Consider the following 26903-nt stretch of genomic DNA (forward strand, 5'->3'; position numbering starts at 1 on the left):
GAACAATTCATTTGATCTAAAATTTGATGTGGATTTCCCATTTCAGACAGCTAAGGAGACTACTGAAAATTTTTGGTTTTTTACAGTCTTTCTCCTTGAGACTAATGCACAGAATTGATCCGTAAGACAGTACCCAGCAAGTGGTTTTGAGTTTAATTCAGTAAGCATCACATGTGCTGTTACAGAGAAAGAGTCCTGCTGACACAGCTTCTGAGCCTACACCTTAAAATATGGAAGACCCAAATATTCTCCAAGAGACATCTTGCTTCTCTCTGTCCCACTAATGAACTTTTACAAAATTGCTTTAAACCAATTGGATAAAGTAAATCTCTGGAGGCAACTGGGAAAGATTTAGATGGTGCTGAATTCAGGGAAGAAATACAGCAGGCAATGTACTTTGGAAACTTTTGGAAACTTGTCTATGTCTCAGATGCAATGTGCAAGTTCTACTTCTCCCAAGTGTTTGGAACTTCTGAAAATAATGATAACTTTAATGAGCCTTACAGATAATCCATCTTCTAAAAATTTATCTGCAACAAAGATAATTTTGTTCTTTAGAACACATATCTATCTATCTATCTATCTATCTATCTATCTATCTATCTATCTATCTATCTATCTATCTATATCTCAAACATCACACAACAGCAAAGACCAGGAAACAGATTTACATTTCCAGCTACTGCTTACTGACTTCACTTTCTTTATTAAAAATATATTACAGAAAAAGGACTTCAGATATTTATTTCTGAGTTTTTATCAATAAATTAGTGAATGAAATAAAACTTATCACATGGGGACAATAAGACATAATTTATGTATATCCATTTTTCTTTTTAATTCATTTTGGGATACACACTGGTATTACAGTGAAGAAGAGTACAGCAAAGATAATTGAAGGAAGAGGTATTACAGTGCAAAAGCATAAAAAAACCCAGTTATTGTAAAAGACAGCTAGAGTGTCATTTCCTAAATTCCCCATGTGCTGCAATTACACAAACTGCAACAGAATGATAATCCACAATGTATTGTAAGGAGAAATCTCATTTGTCCCACAAGTAAAGAACAGAGCAGATATTTCATAACAGATGATCTGTCAAGATCTTTCCTTACTTGTGAGAAATACACGTTTCATTACAGAAATTTTTTAAATCTCTTTTCTGACATATCACTCTCCAGGGATGCTGCTGCACAGCAGCCCACACATTATCTTTGTGGCTATTCATTCTAATTCATCCTTACAAGTTTCTTAAAATTGTGGATTGTTAGGAAGAAGTATGGCCCCCAAACAGCTTCACTCCACCAAATGCGTGGCAAGGGCAATGGAGAACTGAAAATGAGGATAGGACATTTCTCAAATAATTTAAAATAAGTATTTCTTCAGCTTGAAATCACACAGAACCCTGGCTACCCAGCCTCCATGATCTTCTTGAAAAATAAAATGCTCTTCAAGCCAGCTGTTGTTACAGCAGACATTTCAGTATGCATGTCAGCTGCCATTCTGTTAGTAGAAAATATTACAATAATTAGGATAAAAACACTTTCTGAAGAAAAATTAATTACAGAGAACTGCTTTATATGCAACATGGAAACTGGTCAGTGATGCAGGAGCAGGATCATCTTAGGATGAATGTGATACTTTCACGTGCTTTCACTCAATACTGTAGTGCTTACCATTAAAAAATTAAATATTTGCCGAGGGCTAATTCACTGTGACCCTCAGACTAGAAAATAACTGCAATATCTCAAATGAGAAGGGGAGATAATCATTGCAAATACAGATTTTTTAGATTATTCCCTTTCCTAATTTAAAATTCATAAGGCAAAAAAAATTGGAAAGGACCTATATAAAAGTACAGTTTGAAGAGGCTGGAATGTGGAGAACGGGGTAAGATCTTCAGAATAAAATCTGTATCTCTGTTGACTGTCATCTTTGCCAACACACCTTCTATCCTAGATTTCATGTTTCCAGATAAGGATACTTTAAAAAAATACATCTTTCTAAGTGCTTTAAGGTCTACAAATGTAAGGTGTGGAATTACTATTTTTATTATTAGTCAAAAACCAAGCAGTAACTTTTCCAAAAAACCCTTTGTAGTTGCTAGGTGACAACAGTATAGTCTCTTACGATGTCATTTACAAAATGCAAACTCTTATGTAAAGAAATGAGAAGTCAAGGATATCATAAATCTCTCTCTGCCTACTTAATAAGCAAGACTATTATTTTTAGGTACAAAGACATGCTATTGCACTGTGTAACAGACCTAAGTTTGACCTCTGGATTTGTTTTTAAATGTATTGGTCTTTATGGTATCTGATTTTCTCTACTGACTCTTGAGTTTCTTCACTGGTAACATTAATTTCCCATTGCCATTTCTAAATAACCAGATTACGATGTATTTTAACAACACTGGCAATTTGATGTATCCAGTTATAAATACCTCTGGATTTGCTTTTAAGTTACATGCAGAGAGTTATGTACACTGTCTACTTAAAGCCAGACCAGATAACTAACAGTGATCCCAATGGAGGTTCTTGTCTAAACTCAATTAGCTAGAGAAGAAACTTATATTTCTACAATAACCCTTTCAGTTGCAGCTAAATTAGATGCCTAAAACGCCCTGAATTTGATAGTGAAGATTCATCACTAGTTTAACACTAATGCTGTGTCCATTTTATATGTGGAGCTTACAGATGGGAAAAAAATTAAAGTCTGAGTAAAGATCTTAGGGTCATATTAGACTCTTTGTATTTACAAACCCTAGTAAATACACATTTAAGCAAAAGCAAGTAAATAACTGTTTGGAGGACAAGGATCTTCAGGCTCATTTAATGAACATTGCAAGATTTGTGAGTACAGTAAATCTGTCAGTTCATTGGATTATCAGGGTTCAGAATCCGGTAAATATCTGGCATATGAGGATATTCTTGTGACTTAGCAACATTAACTGTTTTGGTTTTTGAAACAGAAAATTGAAATCAAGTTCTGTTTGTTGATAACTCAGTATTTAGACTATCAAGGAATTAAAAAGGATCCCTGAAAGTTATGTTAAAAGTTATGTTAAAAGAAATCTGCCAGTCACTTTGAGGGAAGCTTTCATTGAAAATGCATCACCTGTAGGTAATAGATTGCCCCAAGTGTTTGTGAGCAGTGGCAAATGATTTCAGTGATGGCAAGCCCCAGGATGCAAGCAGCTCTTCCTACTTCAGTCATTTCTTTGGTCACTGAGAGCACCGGTGGATGACAGCCTGCCACTAGAGAATATATTCACCATCAGCTTTACCTTCTCTGTCAGCTTCAATCACTGAGAATGATGTCCAGTTTTCAAATAATAGAATTTAAAAAAACATTTTACTGTGCCTGCCCTTGAAAAGTGTCTGTTGCAAGAACCAATGTGAAAATCTATCTCATCAATGTAAACTGCCTTCAGAAGCTATAAAGCACTTACTGGTGTGTTACTGCAGCCCAAGTCTGAACACAGAAGGAAAAAACCCCAAAGCCCAATAAAGACTGTAGCAAATAGAATATATTGAAGTTATTGTTAAAACTCCCTTGCTGTGTTCAGATTTTTCTGGCAAAATTAGGCTGATAGTTTACGTAAGGTTTTCTGTCCGTGAGAGGTAAGACGCAGATCAGTTTTAAAGCAGATACAGAGTTAATAGTCTGACATACAGCACCTCTCTGATATTGTTCCCAATGCTCCTTCATGTGGTTGTTCCTCCTTGAACTGATGTTCAAAAACCCAGAAACACCCACTCAAGGGTTTGCATAGCCAGAGGAAGGAAACAATCTTTTCTTTCTCAGGTGAATTTAGGTTAGTCTGCATTACACATGAGAAGAAGAGTAGGAAAGCAAAAGTCCTTCTGGTCTTTTGAGACTAAACATCATACTCACTGCCTACATTAAATGTTGAAATGGAAGGGGAACTATTACCTCCTCCACTGACTAACTGCAGCATGCCTTAACACTCGGATTTCAAAACAAGGACTAAAACAACACAGGTAAGACAAAATCGGGTACTAACTCTGTGATTGCATTGGTGTTTCCACTTTTAGGAGGCAGTCCTTTCAGTCAGTGCAATAATATGTTTGTATTTTTAAAGGCACAGGCTTTGCTACTCCCTGGACAACTGGGCAGTCTAGTCAACCTACAGCAGCACAAAGAAAACATACCAAAATGATCAAACTGCTTCAGTATTGTACTATGAGTGACACAGATACTTGCACCCACTCATCATGAGTTAGCACTAGTAGACAACAGCATTGGGAAATACACATGAAATTTAGTTAACACTATAGGACAAGAGAGTAGCTCACTAGAACAGAGAAGTAACTTAAGTGAAAGTGACTTGTCAGACACTGTGAAAATTGTGAAGGTGTTGCACGCCTACAGGAATAGCAGGTCACGAGTACCAGCCATGCTGAAGGCTGTTTTTTAGGTGCTAAGAGCATTTGAACAAGACAATCAAGAATTAAGTTTTTTTTTAATACCTAGTCCTATATTTGACAGTGTCTAGAGTTGCTTGGGCAAAGAACCCAGGGGATGAGGTGACCTGAGAGCCTGTAGGAGAACACGTGGCATGGTGGAACCACCACACAGACTCACTCAAATTCTTTCCTGGAATGTGTTCTCACCTGTGGAACGGAAGCTGTGTGATTTGTGAAACTGCACATATTGGTGATTGAAATATTTTTGCAGCTTAGTACATTTAGTTCCCAATAACTAATTGTCGTTTGGTCTTAAATCATGACAAGGCTGGAAAAACAGTGTGTCACAGAGTACTTCTAATTGTAATTAGTAATAACTAAATTAGTAGTAACTAATGAAGAATTACTTCTTAAATACTACTTAAATACTAATGAAGAATTACTTTCCATATAATTTGACCCAACCTATTTATGAGATCTGTTGGTGCAACTTATTTTCTTGCTAGCACTGAAGATAATACCTGAAACTCACCTGTAATATTCAACAGCAGGAATAGTATCCTTACAGATCCTGCAGAGCAGAGCAGTCTGAAGATTTGACAGATTACCTAGTTTTGATAGGCTTTCAGAACCATTTCCATTTTACCTACTTAAGTTATAAAAATTTTATTACTTTTATTCCTTTAAAATTCTTTAAGACTACTGTATAAGGAAAGATTTTAGAAATATGGTGAATTAGTAAGAGGACTGCAATAAAGCATACAATTAAAATTCTAATTTAGAAACTTATTCCCTGGCAAACTAGACAGCAATAACTTAACGTCATTAATCTTCCTGATTTATCTCCAGCAGAAAAATATATTATGCTGATAGGATTTCATGATCCTTTTTTATAGAAAGGACCCTCTGGGTACAATATGTACACTTGTACTGTAACTAAAGTGCAGGATAGATTATTTTTTACTTGTGTGTAAAGGAAAATAAAGTTGGTCTCAAGCAGTGCTTATTTCCTCTTACGAAAATGAATTTCCTACTTTTGGAGGATTTAATGAATACTTTTCATGTACAGCAAGTGGAGTTTTCTTATCTTCCCATTCCTCCCCACCTTATTTTTTTTTTTTTTACCCAGCATGTAATTAGGAGTGCAAACTTGAGCAAGACTCATGACTGTAATGTCTGTAAACATAAAGTGAATGAACACAGGCTACTCTGAATACCAACTAGTTCTATGCTTTGATAGGAAACCAGAGAAAGACTTTGACCACCCCCCACAAAGGCACAATCTATCCTCTTGTGAACAAAACTATCTGCATCATTATTCATGAACCATCTCCTTGCTTCCTCCCTATGCTGTTCCAAAGGATGTAATTACACACATTTGTTGTACACACATGAGTAAAAAATGGTGCAGAGTCAGTTATTTCTTAATGAGAAATCCCACCCACCAGGACACAGGTATTTCTTCACTACAAGAATGGTGAGGCACCAGATCAGAGAAGTTGCAGATGCCCCATTCCTTGAAGAGTTCAAGACCAGGTTGGATGGGGCTCTGAGCAACTAGGGAGAGATGTCCCTGACCATGGCAGGAGGGAAGGAATCAGATGATCTTTTTCATTCCCTGAAATCTAAACCATTCTGGGATTCTATGATTTACACAAAAGGGGCAGGACTCCAGGTCACCTATAGTCCACTGAGTGTGTAGGCAAGGTAAATTCTAAATTGACTTTTTTGCACTATCTTTGGAAGGGTAACATGTAAATACCTCAAAGGACTCGGACAGAAAGAAAATACTGTGGGTACTATGGCACGGTTTCAATGAGGCCAAAACAAAAAGGTGTCTTAAAATGTTGTATGAAAGCAGAGGCATTAAATTTGAGCTAATGTAGGTCTCCAAGGTACCATTATAACCAGATTTTTCACCTCTTGTTTTTAATTTCCAATTTATTCAGGAAACTATTTTCCAAGTCCCTTTCTGCCAAGCAAAACATTCCTTCCACAATGCTACTCAGAACTCAGAGGTACATCACTCCTAGATTTTTTTTCATGTACTCAGAATATTAGCAGGCAGATGGTTTCTAAAAACTGGTTTTATGTACCTGAGAGCTTTGAGAAAATTATTTAGAATCTTTTTGTGCACTTTAAATTTTAATTCAAAAAGCTAATAAAAGATGTAAATATTTTTTCTCAGTCTAGTCCATTTTTCCTCCTAAACATTAGCACTTTGATATTTAATTTACTTTACAAATAATAAAACTTGCCCCAGGGAATGGTTTCAAAGAGCTAATGAAATATTATTAAAGTAGAGCATAAAGATACAATGTGCTGTGAAAAAAGAAGGCAAAAACTGCAGATTTTTTCCTCCTACAGTAAAGGCAAGAATTTGCATTTGGTTTAAAATATAACAAAAAAGAGAAAACAAATAGAAGAAAAGAAAAAAGGAAATTAAAATGAAGAATTCAGAGTGAGACAGAGAGGGGGAGGAGAAGAATACAAAAAAAAATCAGGCACCAGAAGAAAATGTCTGCATTTGACTAAAGTAGTAAGCTTTGTGTTGCAGTCATTAAAATTTTCTGTTCATTCGTGTTTTACATAGTGATTGATGAGAGCTATTTCACTTATTGCTTAGATATGCTATGTAATGAACAAAATAAGGCTTAAGGATTCCAAGAAACTTTTCTGAAGTGGGAAATACTTTCCATGGGAAAATACTTTTCCATTACTTGACTGACACTGTAAGCCCGTGACATTGCTCTTCGAGCAATTGTATTATTTGAAAAGAGACTATTTAATACCTGTGCTCTTCTGCTTACTGAAGATTATTTCCTGTGAAAGGTGATCAACATTAAAACGTGTGGACACATGCACTGATAGGAAAGGTGAATTCCAACACATTTCTAGGTAATCCAGTAATATTTTTGTCTGATTTTATCTGCATAGATCATTGTAATTGAGACAGTGCTCTGAGCTCAGAATTCACAAGAACTGCTTGACTTTAAATTATCAGCTAACTCAGGCAGAGAAGACCTGATAAGATCTTCAAATCCCCTGTAAAAACAAGCTGTTTGTGATTTAGAACCACACAATTTGGAAAAACCTTCAATGTAATAAAATTCCCTGAAGCAATATAAAACGGCATGCAGAAAAACAAAACAAAAGCAAACTAATGTTGAATTTGAAAAGTGAATAAACCCCTCCCCTATCTTCATCCAAGTTGTAATGTACACACAGCTGATCTAACCTTTCAGAAGTGATAAAGCACACCTCGGATTTGGCTCACTAAGTGGGCCCCAAGGGTTTCCATGAGTGTATCTCGGCTGCTCTAGTTATATAGTTTGAATAGAAGATAAGAGAGAAACAAAGCTCACATAAGAAGATTTTAATTCTGCTACAAGGCAACACTGACATCACATTTAACTACAAGATAAAAGCCAGAATACACTGGCGTGCACTGATGGAACACAAATATTTTGCACACTGTTGTTTTTCCCCGTAGATAAGACAGAACTTTTCAAGGGAAGTAAGAGCAGTAGGGTATGCTAAAACAGATAAAGGTCTACTTGCAGTGCCCTTTCAAAAAAAGGATAGCACTCCATTGTGCTGGCTCATTACATTTTTTGATCTTCACAGGAAGCTTTGGTGCCTCGATGTCTGCTTTGCTTGTTTGCAAATACACTGTTTGCTAGAACATATAAAGTCAATCAGTCACTCCTCTGGGCTTGACTTTTAGGCCAGCAGTTTCCTTGTTCTAAAGAAAAAGATGTTCTATCTAAAAGCTACATGTCTATTTACCACTTTTGCTGGCTGGCATCCAGTCCCTGAGCTGATCATTTGGTACACTTTCTGCTTTGGGGAGAGCAGTAATGGGTCACAGTAGAGCCACTGAGAACTTCCACAGCAACGGGAGCTCCCGCTACTTCACTGTTCAAAAATCCTGGCTCTGGGTTTTAAAGTTATGTTCCCTTTTCCCAGACATCCCTCTGCAGGCTCTCACTCTGTAATTGCTTCCTGTCAATTATCTTCCCTTTGGACAGCTGCACACTTACTGGAAAGGTGGATAAAACCTTCCAAAAAATGGTGTTGGTCCTAGACGATTTCCCATCTGTCTGAGAAACTACTCAAAGAATAATACAGAGTATTTAAGAGCACATAAAGATAATCAGCATGGAAATAACAGAGGTAGCAATGGGATTGACAATGATGACAAGTGTTGCTGTCAATTGTTAACCTAATTATTTTTAGTTTGCTCACTGTACACTGACAGACAGCAGACCTTCAATACAGCCCCAGGACTACTTGTTAGAACAAACAGTGTCTGCTTAGGCACACTAATGAAGAGCTGAAGCTCACCAACCTGAACTGCCTTATTTTGATGCTTGAAATGTATATATAGCACTTCCTCATTCCAAGAGAGGCAACCCTGCAGAAATTCATCAACCAGACAGTTCATTCAAATATACAATGCACTGAATCGAGGATACTCAAATGACCCAGGCTCAGCTAATGGATAATGTGTAGTGGAAGTTAACAATGAGGGAGGGACAAAAGGGCTTGCTGTCCCTAAAGGCTCTTATTTGAAGAGCATTTCTGCATCATTCATCTAATATCCGACATCTGATACTAATATTTTCTCAGTAGAAAAGAAAAATGCATATGTGACAATTCCACTATAGCACGTATTTATTTACAGGAGCTTATTGATTGACATTTTGATTGTCCAGTTCTCTTTCTATGTAACCACCTATCTTTTTCCAAGAGAGAAATTTTCAAAGAGCTTTGAAAAGTCTCCTGAACTTGTACTGACCTTGTGTAATACAATGGCAATCTTTGAATGTCCCAGTGCAAATATCTCTTCCTTCTTATTTATCACTGACACAGCTACATTCAGAGAATACACTCTGCAAGTGAAATAAGTACTGAACTAACAGAAAAAAAATCTGTCTCCAATAATAATGATGGAGATGGGAATTTGAGTGTCATGAGTTACTCACTGGGGAGATGTGCAACAAGAATGTCTCTTCTCCTCTAGTTTGGTGGTGTTTTCAAATTACTATGTACAAGTAACACAGTTTAGTAAATTAACAACCCAAATGTAATACAGCAAACAGACTCCAGCAAAAAAAGAAAAAAAAAAAGAAAAAAAAGAAAAAAAAAAAAGAGAAGTAAAGTAGCATTGTTTGACTGAACAGTCTTTTTTCTACAGGAAAATATGGCGAGGACAAGAAGTAAAGAGAGCTAACTGAAAAGTTACCAAGTCTATGTTAACACAAATGGATTATAAGAAACTTAGGGAAGAAAGAAAGGGTTGGTCACAAAGAGAAAATCAGTGCAAAATATTGTTTATATTCAGAGCCTTAAAAACAGAAAGGGAGCAATCATAGTTCTGCACTTAGATCATACCTACGACATTATTCTGTGGATTTTTTCCTGGTGTGCAGGACTCTTCTGAACATGTCACCTAGCTACTCTTTTGTTCAGATTCTGATCTTGCTGAGTATCAAAACAATTCTTCAGTAATGAAGATTGAGGTTTAATGACTTGATGTGTAATTCTGGCTTCTGCAATCTGCTTCTTGATTTTATCTTTTGCATAAACTGAACAAAACAGCAATTTATCAGCTATCTGTGGACATTTCAAGATTCATATACATTGCAGCTCTAAATTTTTATTCTACATTTCCTTTCATTAGAACACTGCACTCAAGCTAGATTCATTGAAGCAAGCCAACATTATAACAGCTCTGTTGAATAGCAGCAGATGCCTTTATTTTCTGCATCCCTCTATAAAACAAAACTTTAAAAAATTTGAGTCTCTATATAAATATTTCCCTTAGAAGACAATACAAAGATTCTAGGCATCTGTTTCTCATTAAGCCAATTACTAGTTGTTTAAAATAGCAACCCAGTAAAGTCCATATTTATTACATTTATTAATAAACTCCATGAGCCAAATCCTGCAAATGGAACAAGATAAAATAATGAAGAGTGAACTAGATGGACAAGAGTGACCTGGTTCTGAAATGTTCCAATCCTGACATTAGGTGGAATAATCAATACCCAATCTAAACCTCCCCTGGCACCAACTTGACGCCACTTACTTTTGCCCTGTTGCTTGCTACATGGCTGAAGAGATCCACCCCCACCTGCTCACAACCTCATTTCAGGTAGCTGAAGAGAGAGGTAAGGTCTTACATGTCCCACTCTGGCTCCCTACCTTGCTCTATGTCAACCTGAATCTTGGTTCCACATGAATACATTTAAAAGTATATCTGAGACAATACCTCAAAAGAGTATGGTTTGGTTTTTTTGTATTAGGTACTTGAATTTGGAAGCTATCATTCTCTATAACTTCACTGTAGTCGTAATAGCTGGCAACTAAACTTGTCATATCACTTAAAATACAAACAATATGATACTAGATCAAACTTGAATTCTGGTGTAAATCAAGATAATTTTTCTGTTTTTCATTAGAACATGCTGAAACTTTTCCAGGTGTGGGCAGAAACTGTATGGTGAATGGAGTACTTCACTGCTTTATGCACATGAATTTCAGCTTAAATGTGGTGTGTATTAGTGACAATCAATATAGTACCTTCTATAGAGTACTTTTTTTCCCTTTTCTTCATGAAAACAGAGAGGAAACCAACCTTTGTTGTATTTTTTTCAGTATTATTGCACTATTAAGCTCCAGCACTCCAAAACACTGCTGCTCCACACTAAAAGAGTCATGTGGGTAGCACTATCCAAATATTTCATGACACCAAAAAAAATCATCTTACTATTACACTTCCAGATTTGTCAGTCAGGTCTCCAGGGACTCTGGCAGGGAGTGAGCTTCAGATTTGTTCAGGTATGTGCTTCATACTGATGAAGCACAAGCAGACCTCTCTGTTAGTGTGCAGTTAGACCAAAACTTAGCAACTTTAGTTTCTTTGCCCTTGGAAAAGGACTATTTTAAAAAGATGCAACCTGATCCACTACAAGACATTTAAGGCAATTCCACTGTAGCATACTTCAGCTAAAAGAAAACATACTCCTAGTTATGTCAAAATGAAAGACTTGCTTCCCAACTAGACTGTCCTTGTATGTCAGCAATGTTCAAATATCAATTAATGGCAGGAATTAAGTGTTTATAAAAAATGCCACCAAAAATAAGAAACACAGTCTCAATAACATGAACTAAAAAGCAATCCACAAAACAGTTAAACTTCAAAGAAACCATAAATCCTGCACATAGCACAGCTTTTCTAGCTTTCTTTGTGCGCCAGAGATACATGTGCCTAGTAAATACCAGTAAAATAAACACAAATGCTGTGGAAAAAACTGACAAATGGAGGGAAAATATGTCAATCTCAAACCAGATCTACAATTAAACATATAAAAAGCATGAGCAATTTATGTGATTTTCCTTGTATTCAAACAATTTTGTATGTTCCAGCTACTGTCACTTCTATAGACTTGATTCACAATGTAACCATCAAAACTCAAAATTCAAGCTGCTGATGCTGTAAAAGAAGAGACAATTAAGAAGTCAGTGGAAAAACTGAAATATGTAGAAAACTACTAGGAAAGCAGCAAGACACCAATTTTTCTTATATTTAAATGTGCTTCCCAGTGCAAAACCAAAGCAAATGCTTTGGAAGCTCAACCTGTTTAACTTCAAAATTCAGATAATGGTGCCCCTTTTGCTCTCCAAAACATGAGAAGTGGTTTACTGCCCACACTAGGAGTTTCACTATCTCAATGTACTCAAATCACTACAACTCTCCTGAAAGGGTCTAATTAATGGAAATGAGACTCTTTGCAGAATAAAGAACAGCTCAGAATAAAGGCTCAAGGATTAGGCTTTAGCACAGCAACTACATGCATTTTATGTGAAAGTATTTTACAACTGAATTTCTTTTATTTTTCCTCTTTCCCTTTACAGCATCATCATGCAGCAGCCCAGTCCTCAGCAGTCCTGCAGTCCACCAGTAAGGCAGTGGACCAGGAGAACTGCTAGTAAAAGAAAAGAACTAGAAAACACTGAGGATGCTGATTTAAGAAGCAGTTTGTGTTCTTTATAAACTGAAGTGATGTTAGTTCTATAAAACTGACTACCAGTATGGGGAAAAAAAAAAAAAGAATTACTATTTCACATCAACTGTTTGCTGTGTATATACAAGAGCATTGATTTTTTTTTTTTCCTTTTGATGTGAGTTAACAGCCATACTGGGTCAAACCAGAGGTCCATACAACCGATTAGTTTTTCTACAACAGAACTAGTAGCAGATGTTTACAAAAAAGTATGAAGAATAGAGCAAACAGAGAGTGAATCTTTCCCCAGCATACCCTTTTAGCTTCTAGCAATCAATGGCTTTCCTGAGCAATCTCTTCCTCAGCCAGAGACTGCACACAGCCATTGTGTTTAATAATGAATTTTTCTAGCCCATTTTTTAACCCATTTATAATTTTGGCTTCGCAGCGTCTTGAGGCAATGAGCTCCACGATGTAATTATGTGCTGTGTGAAAAATATTTCCTTTTGTTCATTTTAAACCTGCTGCTTAATAGCTTTGTTGGGTGCTCCTGATTCCCTGTATTGTAAGAAATAATGAATAATTGCTGTTACCATTGCCGAAGTAACACTGATCTCTGGCACAGCTCAGAATATCCTAAGGGGGTATTACAGCAGCCAGGAATGAGTGATATTTCACTGTCCTAGAAAGAAAGCAGAGACTTGGTACTGGACCTGATAAAGTGGCTCTGTGTCACTTGTAAGGATTTCCTTACTCATATAATCTTTGCATAGTTTATTATGCCAGCCTTAGGGAAGCTGTGTACAACAGTGTTACACAGAGTATAAAGGCTGGAGTTCAAGTATGAGTGGGTGAATGAGCAAAACTACAAACCCGAAATGCAGAGTTTTACTTTACTTTTCTTTGTCTAGCTTGAGAAGCGAGACCAATGAAAAACAGAAACAAGTGCAGATAAAAAAATCAAGGCTAAGTGAACAAAAGCTCAGCAGATATCACAGCCTAATACAGAGGACACTGTTACGAAATATTTTTCAAGCAAACAATACGCTAAAGTGTTCTGGCAATGACTAATGGTTGACAGCATATGGAAGAGCAAAACTGGGATCACAAAAGACTGACAAACTATTGCATGCAGACTTTCGCAAGATTAAAAAGCATGTGTCCCAACTTGAGAGTCATGCTTAGATTCAGAGGATTTTAGAAAGACATGAAAAATCTAAAAAGCGCTTCTCACTACAAGCTTTTCCCCATCTACTTAAGTCCCCTCTGTTCTTTTCTAAATATTCATGTGGGGTTGGAGGTGGCTGCTTTCACTACTATTTCCTGAGTAGAGGATGCAGGATCTGACCTACCTTCCTAACATCTGTTATGCCATACTGGAAGTCTGTTGTTTGGCCATCATTTTTGGCAAGGAAAAGCACGGAGATGGCTCATGGAGGTATTAGCATAAACAATTGGAATGGTAATATTATCTCATTTCAAAACTCTAAACTCTGTGACACAACCAGGTATTTATGCATCAAAGGCAAAGTGTTCCTGTTGTCATCTCCCAGACTTAATCAGAAACTATTCTTACTTCAGAAACCAATACTGCACTCTGTGGAAGCTTCCACCATCCCAAAGCAAGCAGTAGGAGGCATTCTATTCAGAAAGGAACCCTTTATGTATAGGACAGAGACAAAAAGCTACAATTTCACAAAAAGAGCTTATGCCCCCTTAACTGCAGGCTCCCTTTGTTAGCTGAAGGCAGCCATAGCTGTCAGCCTCTGAACAGCCCCAGCCCATGCATCAAAGAAGGTCCTCACTCCTTTTTATTCCCTTTGGTGTGTGATATAAGAGCAGAGATTGCCTGTCTCTTGGAGACCCAGACCTTTCTCTTGTAGACACAACTTCTCTTCTGTAATATATTAAGAACAGTTATTATAGCATAGGCAGACACCTTAAAGGTAGATGAGTAATAACTGAGCTCAGCTGATTTTAACAAAAACGTGTGCCATTTATTTTTGACACAGACCAAAGTAGAGCACTGTCACTCATGAATCTTTTTAAGACCTTAAGGGGAAGAAACTGCATCATTTCTGTGGATGGATATTCAAGATTCTTCACCATTATATGTACACACCTATGCTGTCCCTGTGTGGCTTCCATTTATGTACATAGTAAAATGCAAAACAGGAAAGAAGGTATATTCAAAGCAACTTCAAAACAGTCCCTCAAATCCTTTAAAACCAACTGAACTTAAACATGTGCTTAAAGTCTTCCAATCTTTCTTGGATTCCAAATCATGTTGTAGATCTAAACCTTTCAGCTTTGTGTGTGGATTTATGTTGAGTGACTCTGACCTGCTGTTTCTGTCTTGTGAAGAAGTGTCAGTATTATGAATTTTCATCAGTCCTGAACTAAGCTGCAAACCCAGTAACTCCAATATATTTACATGGTTGACACTGCCATAATGTCACTTCTGAAACAGTGACTCCCACTGCCAGTATTTCACAAGTCCTCAAAGCCAGCCTGCTTTTCCTTCTGCTCACCTCCAGGGCTGCTTTGTTTCCATGAGTACTCTGGACTTCCCATCAGCTTTGCCCAGGATTTTCTGCCCATCGCTACCCTGCTAATCTCTGCCTGACCAAGGTACCTGCATCTTCTCACAGCTGTTTAGCAAGCCATGTCCCCTGCACCTCTGAAATGACTTGCTGTGCACCCAGACGACCTCACTGTTAATTACTAAGACAGATGCAGAGCCAAGCAGCTCAGAAAACAGCAGAGCCCCACAACAGTGCAGGCAGGGGCATCACAGAGACCCGGTGTGATGGGGAAACCTGGGGAGCAGCTATCACACAGAAACAGAGGCAATGGCAGGAAACCAGCAAGAGAGAATAGAAGCTTGCCAGCCCCCTTGTCTGCCCAATTATGACCTGGCAGATTTTCAGTGGACTTAACACTTCCCGCAGACTCTTTTGGGCCCATCAAATCAATATGCTGTAACCAAAACAAAAACCAAACCAACAATTCCTGCTAGAAAATGATGAGCATCTGTTCCACTGACAGGACAATCACTACAGCACTACAGGAAACATGCAAGAACAAGTCTTGTATTCCAGTTAGAAAACGTCTTAAAAGATACTCTGAGTCACAGGCTACATTAAAATACAAATTTTCATTTCCTGAAAAATTTATAATGGCTACTTTAACTTATTTAAACTAATTCATTATAGAAAATATTGAATATTTTACATATGCTCTGGATAAACTGATGCCAAATGAAAACCCCAATTGCTAAATTATGCTAATTTGATTTGAAAAGTGTTCCTCTCACTTTCCAAACAGCCAGTAATAATGCTCTGGTCATGAGAATAGCAATGGACTTAAATGCCTAATTATTTGTAGTGAATAAATGCAATCTGTAGAAAACACAGAGTGTATATATAATTAATAGATTATAATCGCATTTAACATCATCTGCATAATTCAAAATGGAATAACTACATGACTGATTTTTTTATGTCTTTTTAAAGGGCACTAATAAAATATGAAGAAGGTAAGAAGGCTTATATGGGTAGGAAGTAATGAATAATATCTTGAACATTAAGCACAATATATTATTCTGTGCACATAAATAGGACCAATTCATTTTTGCAGGTGCAATGGGAAAAGTATGGTACATCAGCACTTTTCCAAAGTAAATAATATGTTAACTGAAGAAGGGATTACAAATTCTGATCAAATATTCAATATCTTATTTGAATAATTAATAAGTCAGGCTGGTGCAAATATGAAGCAAATGGCCTGCAATGTTTCAAAAACTTTTCTTTGTTTCAAATCATACTTGTCACTAGCATTTAGAATGTTTAACCTATCACCTAACAGCTGTGAGCATTAAAGACATTCTTGCAGATTTCCCTCTGGAAATTCACACTATGACTGAAACGATGTTCAGTGGCCTCATTTAGTTTCCTACTGTCGTGTTCAATAGCCCATAACAATACACAGATTGGCTAAATCTGAAATTAAACCCTGATTTCCATAGGTACAGAGAGAGCAGAAATCTGATACCAGCAAAAGCACAGTAGCAAGATCAGTTGGCAAAAATGGCTTCACTAACTGACAACCAGAGTAAAACATACTGAGAAGCCTGCTTAGTACAGTTTGACTGTTTCTCAACCTGTGGCTGCCAAAGGGGATGAAGACAAGACAGGCAGGAGAATAATGTTCAACAGATTCCACATGCTAAAATAGTGGAATGACATGTGTTTGTTATTAATAAGAATATTCCTCTGTGTACATCCAAACAGGTAGGAAGAAAGCAGTGTGATGGAAAAGGTTAATTCTTTCCATTAATATTATAGAACCCCTCTGTTAATTACTTGGACTTACCACATGTGGATACAGGATTTTCAGAGATCTGCTCGGTACTAAGTTGACAATAATCACGGAAACTTTGAAGCTATTTCTTTTATTGCTCCAGTTTTATATTGCACACACCCATAGATCTTTCCAGAATAAACTGAGAAAGATTTTGCAATGTCTTCAGAGAATAAAAGATCCTAATGATGGAGTCACAGGTCAGTAAAAAGGGGAGGAAGATTAAAATTAGTTGTGAAAGACTGCTGTAATGGCTGGACTCAAGATGGGGAAAAAGCCCCATAACCTCCTAAAGCAAATTCAAACTTTATTACCATGGGATAATGAAGTACCAGAGGCACATCCACAAAACTGCATGCAACAGTTAAAATTACCCATTTTCAATGCTTATCCAGACACACTCATTAAGAATCAGGAATAACATCAGAGGTGCTTATCATGCTTTAAATTCACTTTAGATTTTCAGTCCAGCTATGCTGAGATACTAAACAAATGTCTGTTAAATATCTGATCATGGAAAAGACTCTCAGGGCATCTTCAGGGCCAAGAAAAATGACATGTTACAGTACATTTTTTCTTGCTGACATACTTTGTACTCATTCATATGTTTGCCTCAGCATGAACCAGGACTACCAGACTCAGTAGAAGCAGTGAATGATTGAAATAGCTGCCAGAGTTTCTACATAAGAACAACCTGCACTTGTTTATCCATCCCATTGATCAGCTTAAGAATCTATATCTTACGACTTTTGAGTGGACCAACATTTTTCTGAATGGATCAATATCACCAGTCTCAGTTTTAGCTGCTTAGAGAGACACAATGGTCATCAAAGATGCACTTTAAAGCTACCAGGCTTTCCTTAAAACACAGTCTAAACTGTACATACAAGACTAAGTCTGGCGGACTTTCATGAAGAAAAAAAATTGTCTGAATTAGGTATCCTTGCTCTTGTTAGGTGTCCTTGCTGCCTGAGATCACACACAGTTCAGACTGTTTAGGCAGCTGAGAAGAAGAAAACAAGAGGTCCATACTCAAGTAAATCACAGACTGATCAGTACCAAAAATAGCTGAATCACAGCATGAGCAAACAGCTGCCTACAACCCACCGAGAATGATCCTAAGGATACTGGAAGTGTTCTACTCAATACACCTCTGCAATTTTATTATTCAAAGAGATAAAAGCACAAAGCCTATCTAATGAAGCCATGACCTCCCTAAATCTATTTTCTGTGATAAGAATAAATTCTAATTAAACCTGCTTAAACAAAACAAATTAGAGAGCTGTTTCTGCATATACATGCACTTTTATTTAAATTGGAGGAAAATGCACTTAGGAAGAGTGGGAGAGAGAAAGAGTGTGATTTGATTTAGAAAGTTGTGGGACATCTTGATCACTGGGCAGTTAACCACACTGTGGCATAAGGCAGTGTCACGTGAATGATATTAAGCACTATGACAGCACTTCTCATCCATAAGAAATCTGTTAAGAAGAGAAATTCACGATGATAAGGATAGGTTAAGAATCGCAAAAACTCGCTGACAACAACAGACATTCAGCAAAACAAGTGTCCTTCCTCTGAATGGAAAAAATCCCAAACTGCCATACAGTTAAAATCGTTGACAACGGATTCTGGCTGATCAAAAACTGGAAGGCACCCATTCTTCTACAAGACTTAAATGGATATTGCATGCACTGGGAAGCTGTCACTACTAACACAGGCTATTCACCAGTGAATGTCATTTCAGGTTTGGGATTACTTTATTTCAACAATTCGGTATTGATCTGGAGTACCTTAGGATTTATACACCAAAGCATGCTTTGTGGATAAGGCAGTTTCTTGTTTTTACTGCTTCCTTCCCTACATGATCTCCACAGGGCCAGGTTTTCCAGTGCTCAAGTGTCTGGGATAACCCCAACCAGGAACAAGTTATCTGGTATTGTTGGAAGGCTTTTGCAAATCACATGGCAGTGTGAAGAACATGGTTATGCCTGAACAAAGTTCCTTGATAAAGGAGGAGTATCTGCCTTGTGTAAAGTACCTCTATAGCCCCACTTGTTGGGGTTATCCCTTGTTGTGTATGAGAAAACACTTATATAGTAATATATGGCTTAACCAAACCACAACTTTCCAGTATTAAAGATTAAAAATTAAACTGGGCATTCTGCAATTGTTCTGCGCTCCATCTGAACAGATGAAATTTGAAAAAAAAATAATAGCAGTGATCTCTATGGATGAGTATTTCTAACAATTTTCCATGCCATTTTCACTGGACAAGTTCCCACTATTTCACTTCTATCTCTATCTCTGTTATGTTTATAATGCTTAATGAGTTTTCCTTTATATTACAAAAACAGAAAGAGAGAAACAGTTACCTGCTCCTGGTTCTTAAAGACACAGATACTGTCCTTCCTGTATTTACACTGTGGATTAATGCCCCCATCCTCACCCAGTGTTCCAGAGTCTTTCTGTTTTCTGTGTAACTTGTGTCTTGTGGGATAGAAAGTAACCTGCACTGATTATGGTACTGACTGTCTCAGCTGGTGTTGCAGAATATCAAATAAAATCAGAGAAAAAGGTGTGATATAAATGTAAAGGTTGGAGGTGAGAAAAATTAGTTGGAGGCACAAGGAACATGCAGGAAAAAATAGGGCCAGCTGGGTCCTAATTAAAAAAATACTCAATTTTCCTACTGTTTTCAAAATTTCAGAACAGGGTCCCAGAAGCACAAGCCTTAAAAGTGTCATGTGGCAGCAAATTTGTCTTCTAGTGGAACAAAAGAGAAAGAAAAGATGCAACTGGAGACTGGGTTTGAGTGACAGGATTCTAGTCTGTTATGGCTTTGCATGACAGCAGAAAATGGAAATTAGACTTCTTTCAAAGTCAGACATTACTCTAAGAGGGGTCTGGAGAAAAAAAATTTCAAAGTAGGCACCTATTGGGCAAACATCCTCCATGAAAAATTTCCTGATTGTCTGTAATAATTTCTGCCTCCCCAAACAAGGATCTGTATGTCTATTGGTTTTAGAGAGTTTTCCTCCTATTTTGTTTCTTAAAATAATTTTGTATTTATCCCAGATATTCCACTGGCCAATGAAATTTTTTCAGTGAGTTGGGTTTTACTGACGATTACCACATCTACCTTAGCATATCTACATTAGCAAACCTTCTGAAGTTCCATTTAAATGAATAGACTGCTATTAAGACAGAATTTCTTTCGTACCCCCAATTATTTTAAACACTTATTTCCAACTTCTAACTTTAAATTATCCATCTTTTTATGATATTTTTAAATACTATTTTTAAATGCTTTAACCAATCTCTAACAGGTGCTAAACTGAAGTGCTAAACAGAAATGAATTGTTTAACACATATTAGATAATATATTTAATGTTCCTGACCTTGACAGGCACCCTGAGCCTGTATTCATTTATTTAACTATGATAATTTAGCCATTGGTACAGTTACATTGGTGCAACACATCAAACTGAAGGCCATGCAGCACAGAGGGAACATATTCAGTGCAGTTTATCTTGACAGAATATAACATTACTGTATTTTAAATAGTATTGGTTTAATGATCTAAAATAATTTCCAGATTGAAACAGTTAAGTGCCAGAAAACCTTGAGAAAGGATGTGTTCAACAGAAGAGGAGGAGAGGGAAGATGAGCCTTAAAGATAAAGCTACATGGAGGATCCTTTTTTTAAATTCTGTTATTGACACAGCCCTGTTAGTGACAGTAAGTGAGGCTGATCTGAGCAGGACACCCTTTGCAAATCTTGGCTTTTCAAAGAAACCTCTGGTTTTGAGATAATGGAAGCTCAGAACTCCCTGTCATGGAACATAATGTGAAATTGATTTTTCAAGGCTTTATCTACACAAAGTTGCACTGGTTTAATTAAAGGTGTGTTTTCAAATCAATTTTGTTAAACCAGTCCAAGCTCCTGCGTGGACACTCTGAAATTGATTTGGAACTGTCTTATGTCAACTTGCCTTAATTTAGCAGAGAACCACTTTACACTGAGTAGTCACCAATTTAAGTTGATCCAAAAACAGCATTAAAAATAAAATTTATCTGAAATTGTAAGACTGTAATGAATTTATCTGTTTCTGCCCTAGGTATGCCAAACCATTCTGAACTCCAGTAGCCTAACTGATCTGTTTAGGAAGCAGATGAACTCATTACTTAGATTTATGGCCCTCTGACAATGGACGTTTTTTAAAAAGGATATAGTGAAATCCCTGTGAAGGTACTGAGTCCAAAACCAAAAGGTGACATATGTAAGGAGGAAGACGTGATGAATTGAGGAAACCACTTTTCCCTTTTCTAGTTACTTTGTTTCTTTAATGCAGAAAGAAGATGAGCAAGGAGGCTCCTTCATGACCAGTAAAAGCTCTCCCATGCTGTAGTACTCAGGAACAGATTAAATAATGCACAATCAGTGTAGGGGTACTTGGGAAATCAGGCCAATGATATCCTGTCAGTCTAACATCTAACACCACTGGAACCAAGTGAAAATCTCTCTTTTCTTAAGGGTCTGGCAGGGGATAGAAAGGATTTTGAAGATCCACTGCAGACTAGCTATGTGGAAATTTCCCTGAGGTTTCAGGATTTCTGCGCAATCCCGATCATTCTCACACCACTAGGCTGCAAATGAAGGGCTGCACTGAGGTCCACAGCTTACAGAAATGCATTTGTGTTCTTTCCACACCCAAGAAACAGATGGGGAAGCAGGAGTGAATTTGCCACTGGTGTGGCCCTAAGGACATGCCTGCGCGTGCTATGGCTCTACAGACAGGCACAGTATTGGTCTCTCCAGCCAAGAGCAAGGGTCTGGTCCTTCTTGTGGGAACAGGAGCCTTTTCCCAGGAGAACAAACAGGTAAAATCCTGCAAAACAAGGTGTTCCTCCAAGCCCCTGAGTATTGGGAGCTATAGACACTCAGTATCCCAAGTGGATAAATCCTAATGCAGAGCTGAGCAGTGAGCAGGGAAGTACCAGCCTGCCATTGCTCAAAGATGATTTTTCAACATTCATCCTTTGCATCAGTTGTGCTACTCCAAAAACTTCTGCATGACACCAATAGGACTTAAAAATACATATATGTGCTTAGAAAGTGAAGTATAGCCCAAATTATTGAGAACAGTGGCCCTAACTATTAAGTTGTATTTTAAAGCACTTAAAACTATGCATGACAGCAAGTGCTCTGTATCCTTGCACTCCTCTGAAGTGCTCCTAATGGGCAATGTGCTACTTTACTTTCTGTTCTGTTCCATAGATTTATTTTCGTAGTGAATCCTGTGTGAATTTCTCCTGAATCAAACTCTCTCCCTGGTGAGACTATATAATCCTGCTGTCTTGTTAGAACAAAAACCATCTATGAGACTTCATTCAAAACAAATCCCCTGTCAAAGTATTCCTTCCTTTTCATTTGGACATTCATCCTTCTGGTAATACATAAGGAAGAAATTCTTTTGTTGTCTAGTTCAAATTTATAAAGAGGACAGTATCAGTCTGACAGAAATGTAAACAAAGAGATTTGCAACCTTTGCAGTGCTAGAATATATTGGGCAGTCATTCACTGCATATGGAGGAAAAACATCATTACTGCAGTAGCCCAATGGAAAAAACCCTCAAATATATGGCTAGTTACAGTTCATTGTGGTTATAACAATTTCCATATATAAAGAGGAGTTTTTCAGTTCCAGCTTCACTATTTTAAGTCCTCCTTCCCCGCCACTATTAACAAACTACACTCTGATGTATTGCATCTACTGGTATTAGTCATGGCTACCCCTACTGTCTATAATGGGATGCCATTCATCAGCTTGGAAGGCTGAAAATTAAGTGATTTTCCTGGAAATTGTTTCTCAGCAGAATCATTTGATCCACTGTAGTTAAAAAGCCATGTCATTGGCTGCACTATAAATTCCATTTTACGGTCTTGATTTTATTTTTTTAAAAAATAAATTAACTGTAGTTTTCCTCTAGGCTTAATGCTGGTATAAAAGGTTTTGGCTGATGAGCAAATCTTTTCCAAACACAAGAATTTTCAATTCCATCACTTTTAAATAACAGTGGCATAAAAAACCCTCACAGGAACAAACTTGTTTAAATCAGCCACACAAACAAGAGTTGACAACTGATTAAGTTCTCCTGGGAATGAATTGTTTCCTCTGTTCCAGGGGAAAAAATGTCATCAGTGACTTTGGAAGTGGCCTGAAGCATGGGTTTTGGAAATCTAATAATAGAAACACCAGTTTAAACAATTATATATTTAAGCAATTTTTATAACGTGAAGTTGGCATGACAACGCGTGAAGTTCAAAAAACACCATCCCTTGTAAAATGCAAGCAGTAAAATGCAAACTGGGAAAATCTCAGCATCAGACACATACAACCAAACAGTGCAAAAGGCATAATGATCAGATGCTTAGACCCGACACTTACTTCATACTCCTCTTTAAATCCGTAGCCTTCTGCACACTTCATCTGGGTGATGTGCTGCAGCAAGTCAGCTACACGGATGGCTGGATGGAGCTGTCCAGTCTGGTAGGGCACATCCACTGGATCTCGCTTCTTATAGGTATGGGATTGGACCAGGCTGCTTGTGTCACTGCCCATCGTGTGGGTTTCATCTAGAAAAAGAGTAGCTCATCACATACTGGCTCATTTTCACTTATTAGAAGAAACAGAAACTACAAAGATTTCTAGAGGAATGGCAGAAATCTGACACCATCAGCATTGGTTCTGTCTGTGAAGGCTACACCAGAAGAACAGTAAATCCATGAGCAGTTTACACACGGAAATCGCAAGACTGATTGGAATGAGGCAAAGTCCATAGTTCTACAATGGAAGCATTGCAGAGCAGTCCAAACTCTAATATTGTTTTAAATGTTGCTAGCTGATTGCAAACAAATTTTAAAACAGGCATTTCATTTTAAACTGGGTGGAAGTTTCATTCTGAAACTTCAACAAGTCCCATGGAATGAAACTGGACTTGTATTTTTCATAGACTACTAAAGTGCTGTATTTCACACTGCAAATTTAGAGCAAATGTTTGGAGTGAGCAAAATAAAAAGATGCACAAAATGGCTTATGGGTTCATCAAGCTAGGACTGCAATGGAAATGTAGATCTGAAAACGACACTTGGAGACAAACTACAAGAGGACAAATGCAAAGGATCATCTGGTAAGGAAAAAGGTCTTGACTGACTGCTGAACATGCTTTAGGACCACGGTGTACCATGAGCCACCACATTAGGCATGGAATGTTATATGTCAACTGACATGCAAGCCAACAAACAGGAGACCCCCGTGGGCTGGTTAAAATTTTTATGAGACACAAACTTCTCCCAACCCTCCACATCTCTTCCATGGGGCAAAGGGGCAACTTACCATTGATTGGCACTTTTAAGAAGATACATATCAGGAGAAAAAAAGAGGAGGAGAAAAAGGAAACAGGGCATAAGCAACAGTACTGCATTAATAATTACAGGTAATTTTATGTTTTAAATTTAGTCTTTACAGAATGATTCCCTAAATGAGTCAGATTCTGATCTCAGTTTCACAGTAGAAATAAGATTTATTAAAACCAAGATATCATACCGTGAGTCAATTCACACAGATGGAACTGAGATCAAAACCTCTACTTAGAAGTAAATAGATGTGAAAGTGCACTCTGCCTAAGGAAGCAATATGACTTGCTTCCTGTATAGATGGAATTCTAAAAATTTATTCAGACTTGACAAGAAAAAAAACCCACCCCAAATTCTAAGGTCCAAGAATCATCACAAATATTTTATCTGTTTACTCAAGTAATAATTTTATGTATCTTAGAGTTTTTTAATTTTAACCAAAATTTTTAATATGGTACTTTGATTTATTCAAGCTATTCCTCCCTGAGTGAATATTGAAAAAAACCCCAAACAACTAAATCTGTATTATATTTATAAAATGAGGTATTTATAAAAAAATATTACTTTTTAAAATAAGCCATATGAAAGGGAAGCCTGAAAATAGTATTTCCACATTCATAAGTTAGATACAGCGTAGCAGAAATTTCCACAAATACTCTGTATGAAAAGGTTCTAGAATCTCATGAACACACCAAAAATATTAACACACCTTGTTAAAGGTGAGATTCTGGTCTTAGTTGTACTATTGAAAATTGACAATAAAGCCAGAGAGCTCAATGAATGGTATTTCAAAGATGGTTTGAGGCCCTCGCAATTCTCACTAAGACAAATGAAATCTGGTCCTCACTAAGCATACAGTCAACATGAACTGTGCACTGACATCTAAACCAAAAACAGGAGAGAAAAATGTATGGTTATGAGTATGGCCATTTCACTCCTTTTCCTAGCAGTCCGCTAATCTGGTCTATGCAGAGGAAAGGGATTCATCTTTTAGTCATAAAATTTTAGAACTTTTGTCTAATGTGCTATAAAATTGTATTGCAAAGCACCTTGGGATGCATGGCATGAAGCGTGGTATACAAGTGTAGGTACAGTATGTTGCTGCTGAAATGGCACCTGGAAACTACAAGGTGGCTAAGACACAAAAGACAAAAAAAAGTGTAGAAAGTTGATAATGATTTTTTGCATTGCTTATTTCAATTTTAGGAACAGGTTAGAAAACGTGAGGATTTTTTTTTTTTTGCAAACTGCAAAATTCTTTGCAACACAGACTGTTAGTAACTAAGATGAAGGCAAAGCTATCAAAGTCTTGCACTATGCAAGCATCAGTTTAATAATTATGAATCTCTTTCCTGCAAGCTCCCTAGTTTTAGACTAATTTTCCTCTATCCATTTCTTTATCTCTTATAGCTGCCTTAATACAGAAGGAGTTATCATTTAAGCTTTTTAAAATAAAGTGGTTTTAATCCTTGGTTGATATATTACATTAGGATCCACATACTACAGTTTTTTATTTTGCCTCTGAGCACTGCAGCATGAGCTTTTCAGGCTGTGGGTTTTTCAAAGGGTGAGCTCCTCCAGAAGCAGCATGGGAAGTCCATGTGCAATGGGAAGTTTGCCTGGTTTAAATACTCCTACAGCTGCAGTTGTTCTGCTGTACACTTACCCATTCCCATAGAGCTATAGAACATTTATTAAATAATATATTTGCAAACAGTAAGTGTGCTGTGGCTTTTCTATCAGATTTTGAAAGCTGAACTCAACCATTTGCCAGACTTGTACCTTTCCCAGGAGGTCACACTGAGAGGATCATTTAGTTCTAGCTACAGGCTTGATCCTGCAGTTTAACACAACTTCTTTGGACAGTGGAAGACAGCAAAAGCAGGTATTACTTGTAATTAAAAACCTGCATACTTTGTTAACAGCCGTATTCCCCTACCAGCTCAAGTGCAGTTAAATTGATTTACCTCAGATACAACACTGTTTCTGTACAGAGAGTCATAAACACATATTGGGAGAGAGATCTCAGCTGAATGGAACACCGTTCATAAAATGGTACTAAATTTTTAACATGTAAAGTTAAAAAAATATTTATTTAATGCAGTGAAATACCTGAAATATTTTCTGAGATGAGTAAGCACAGGTTTGCTGTAGTAGGCCATAAAATACATACCTAACTAATTAAAAGATTTTACAGACTTAGTAAAATCAGAGAATTTATTTTTCCCAGTGTGTGTTTGCCTGATAGCTGAACTGCTTGCTTAGAGATTATTTCTTGGGGGGGAAAAAAGCTAAAAAATAATTTTACCATTGTTATTATATAGAAAAGGATCACAAAAATAACAAAAGAAAGCATTAACCAAATAATACAGATAGGAAATCTCAAAGTTTTTCTCCTGATAATAGTACTTTCTCCTTGCCCACCCACAAGGTCAGAAAGAACATCTACTGCATGAAGCGCTGAATGAATGCTAAAGCACACAAAAAAATCTAACATCTCAGGCAGTTAAAAGGCACTGCAAATTTCATTTGCATGCAGATTATTACATTGTTACAGTCACTACCATTACTTTCTTCCAGATTTACATAATGTATAAAACCAGCAAAGTTCTTTCTCAAAGTTATCACATTGAAGTGCACTGCACTAAATATTCCTTCACAATAACAAATTTTCAAGACCA

General features: G+C 37.1%; 1 protein-coding gene across 10 annotated transcripts in view; it reads right to left on the bottom strand.

The window, feature by feature from the left end:
* The window catches only part of PTPRM (protein tyrosine phosphatase receptor type M), a 443590-nt gene that overhangs the window by 64492 nt on the left and 352195 nt on the right, over positions 1-26903 (bottom strand). For all 10 annotated transcript variants that reach the window (XM_059858357.1, XM_059858382.1, XM_059858348.1 and 7 more), the window contains one exon: positions 23255-23442. In XM_059858357.1, coding sequence (XP_059714340.1) covers positions 23255-23442 — 188 coding nt within the window. The remainder of the gene's footprint in view (positions 1-23254; positions 23443-26903) is intronic.

Source organism: Haemorhous mexicanus, chromosome 1 (assembly GCF_027477595.1).
Source record: "Haemorhous mexicanus isolate bHaeMex1 chromosome 1, bHaeMex1.pri, whole genome shotgun sequence".
NCBI classification, from domain to species: domain Eukaryota; kingdom Metazoa; phylum Chordata; class Aves; order Passeriformes; family Fringillidae; genus Haemorhous; species Haemorhous mexicanus.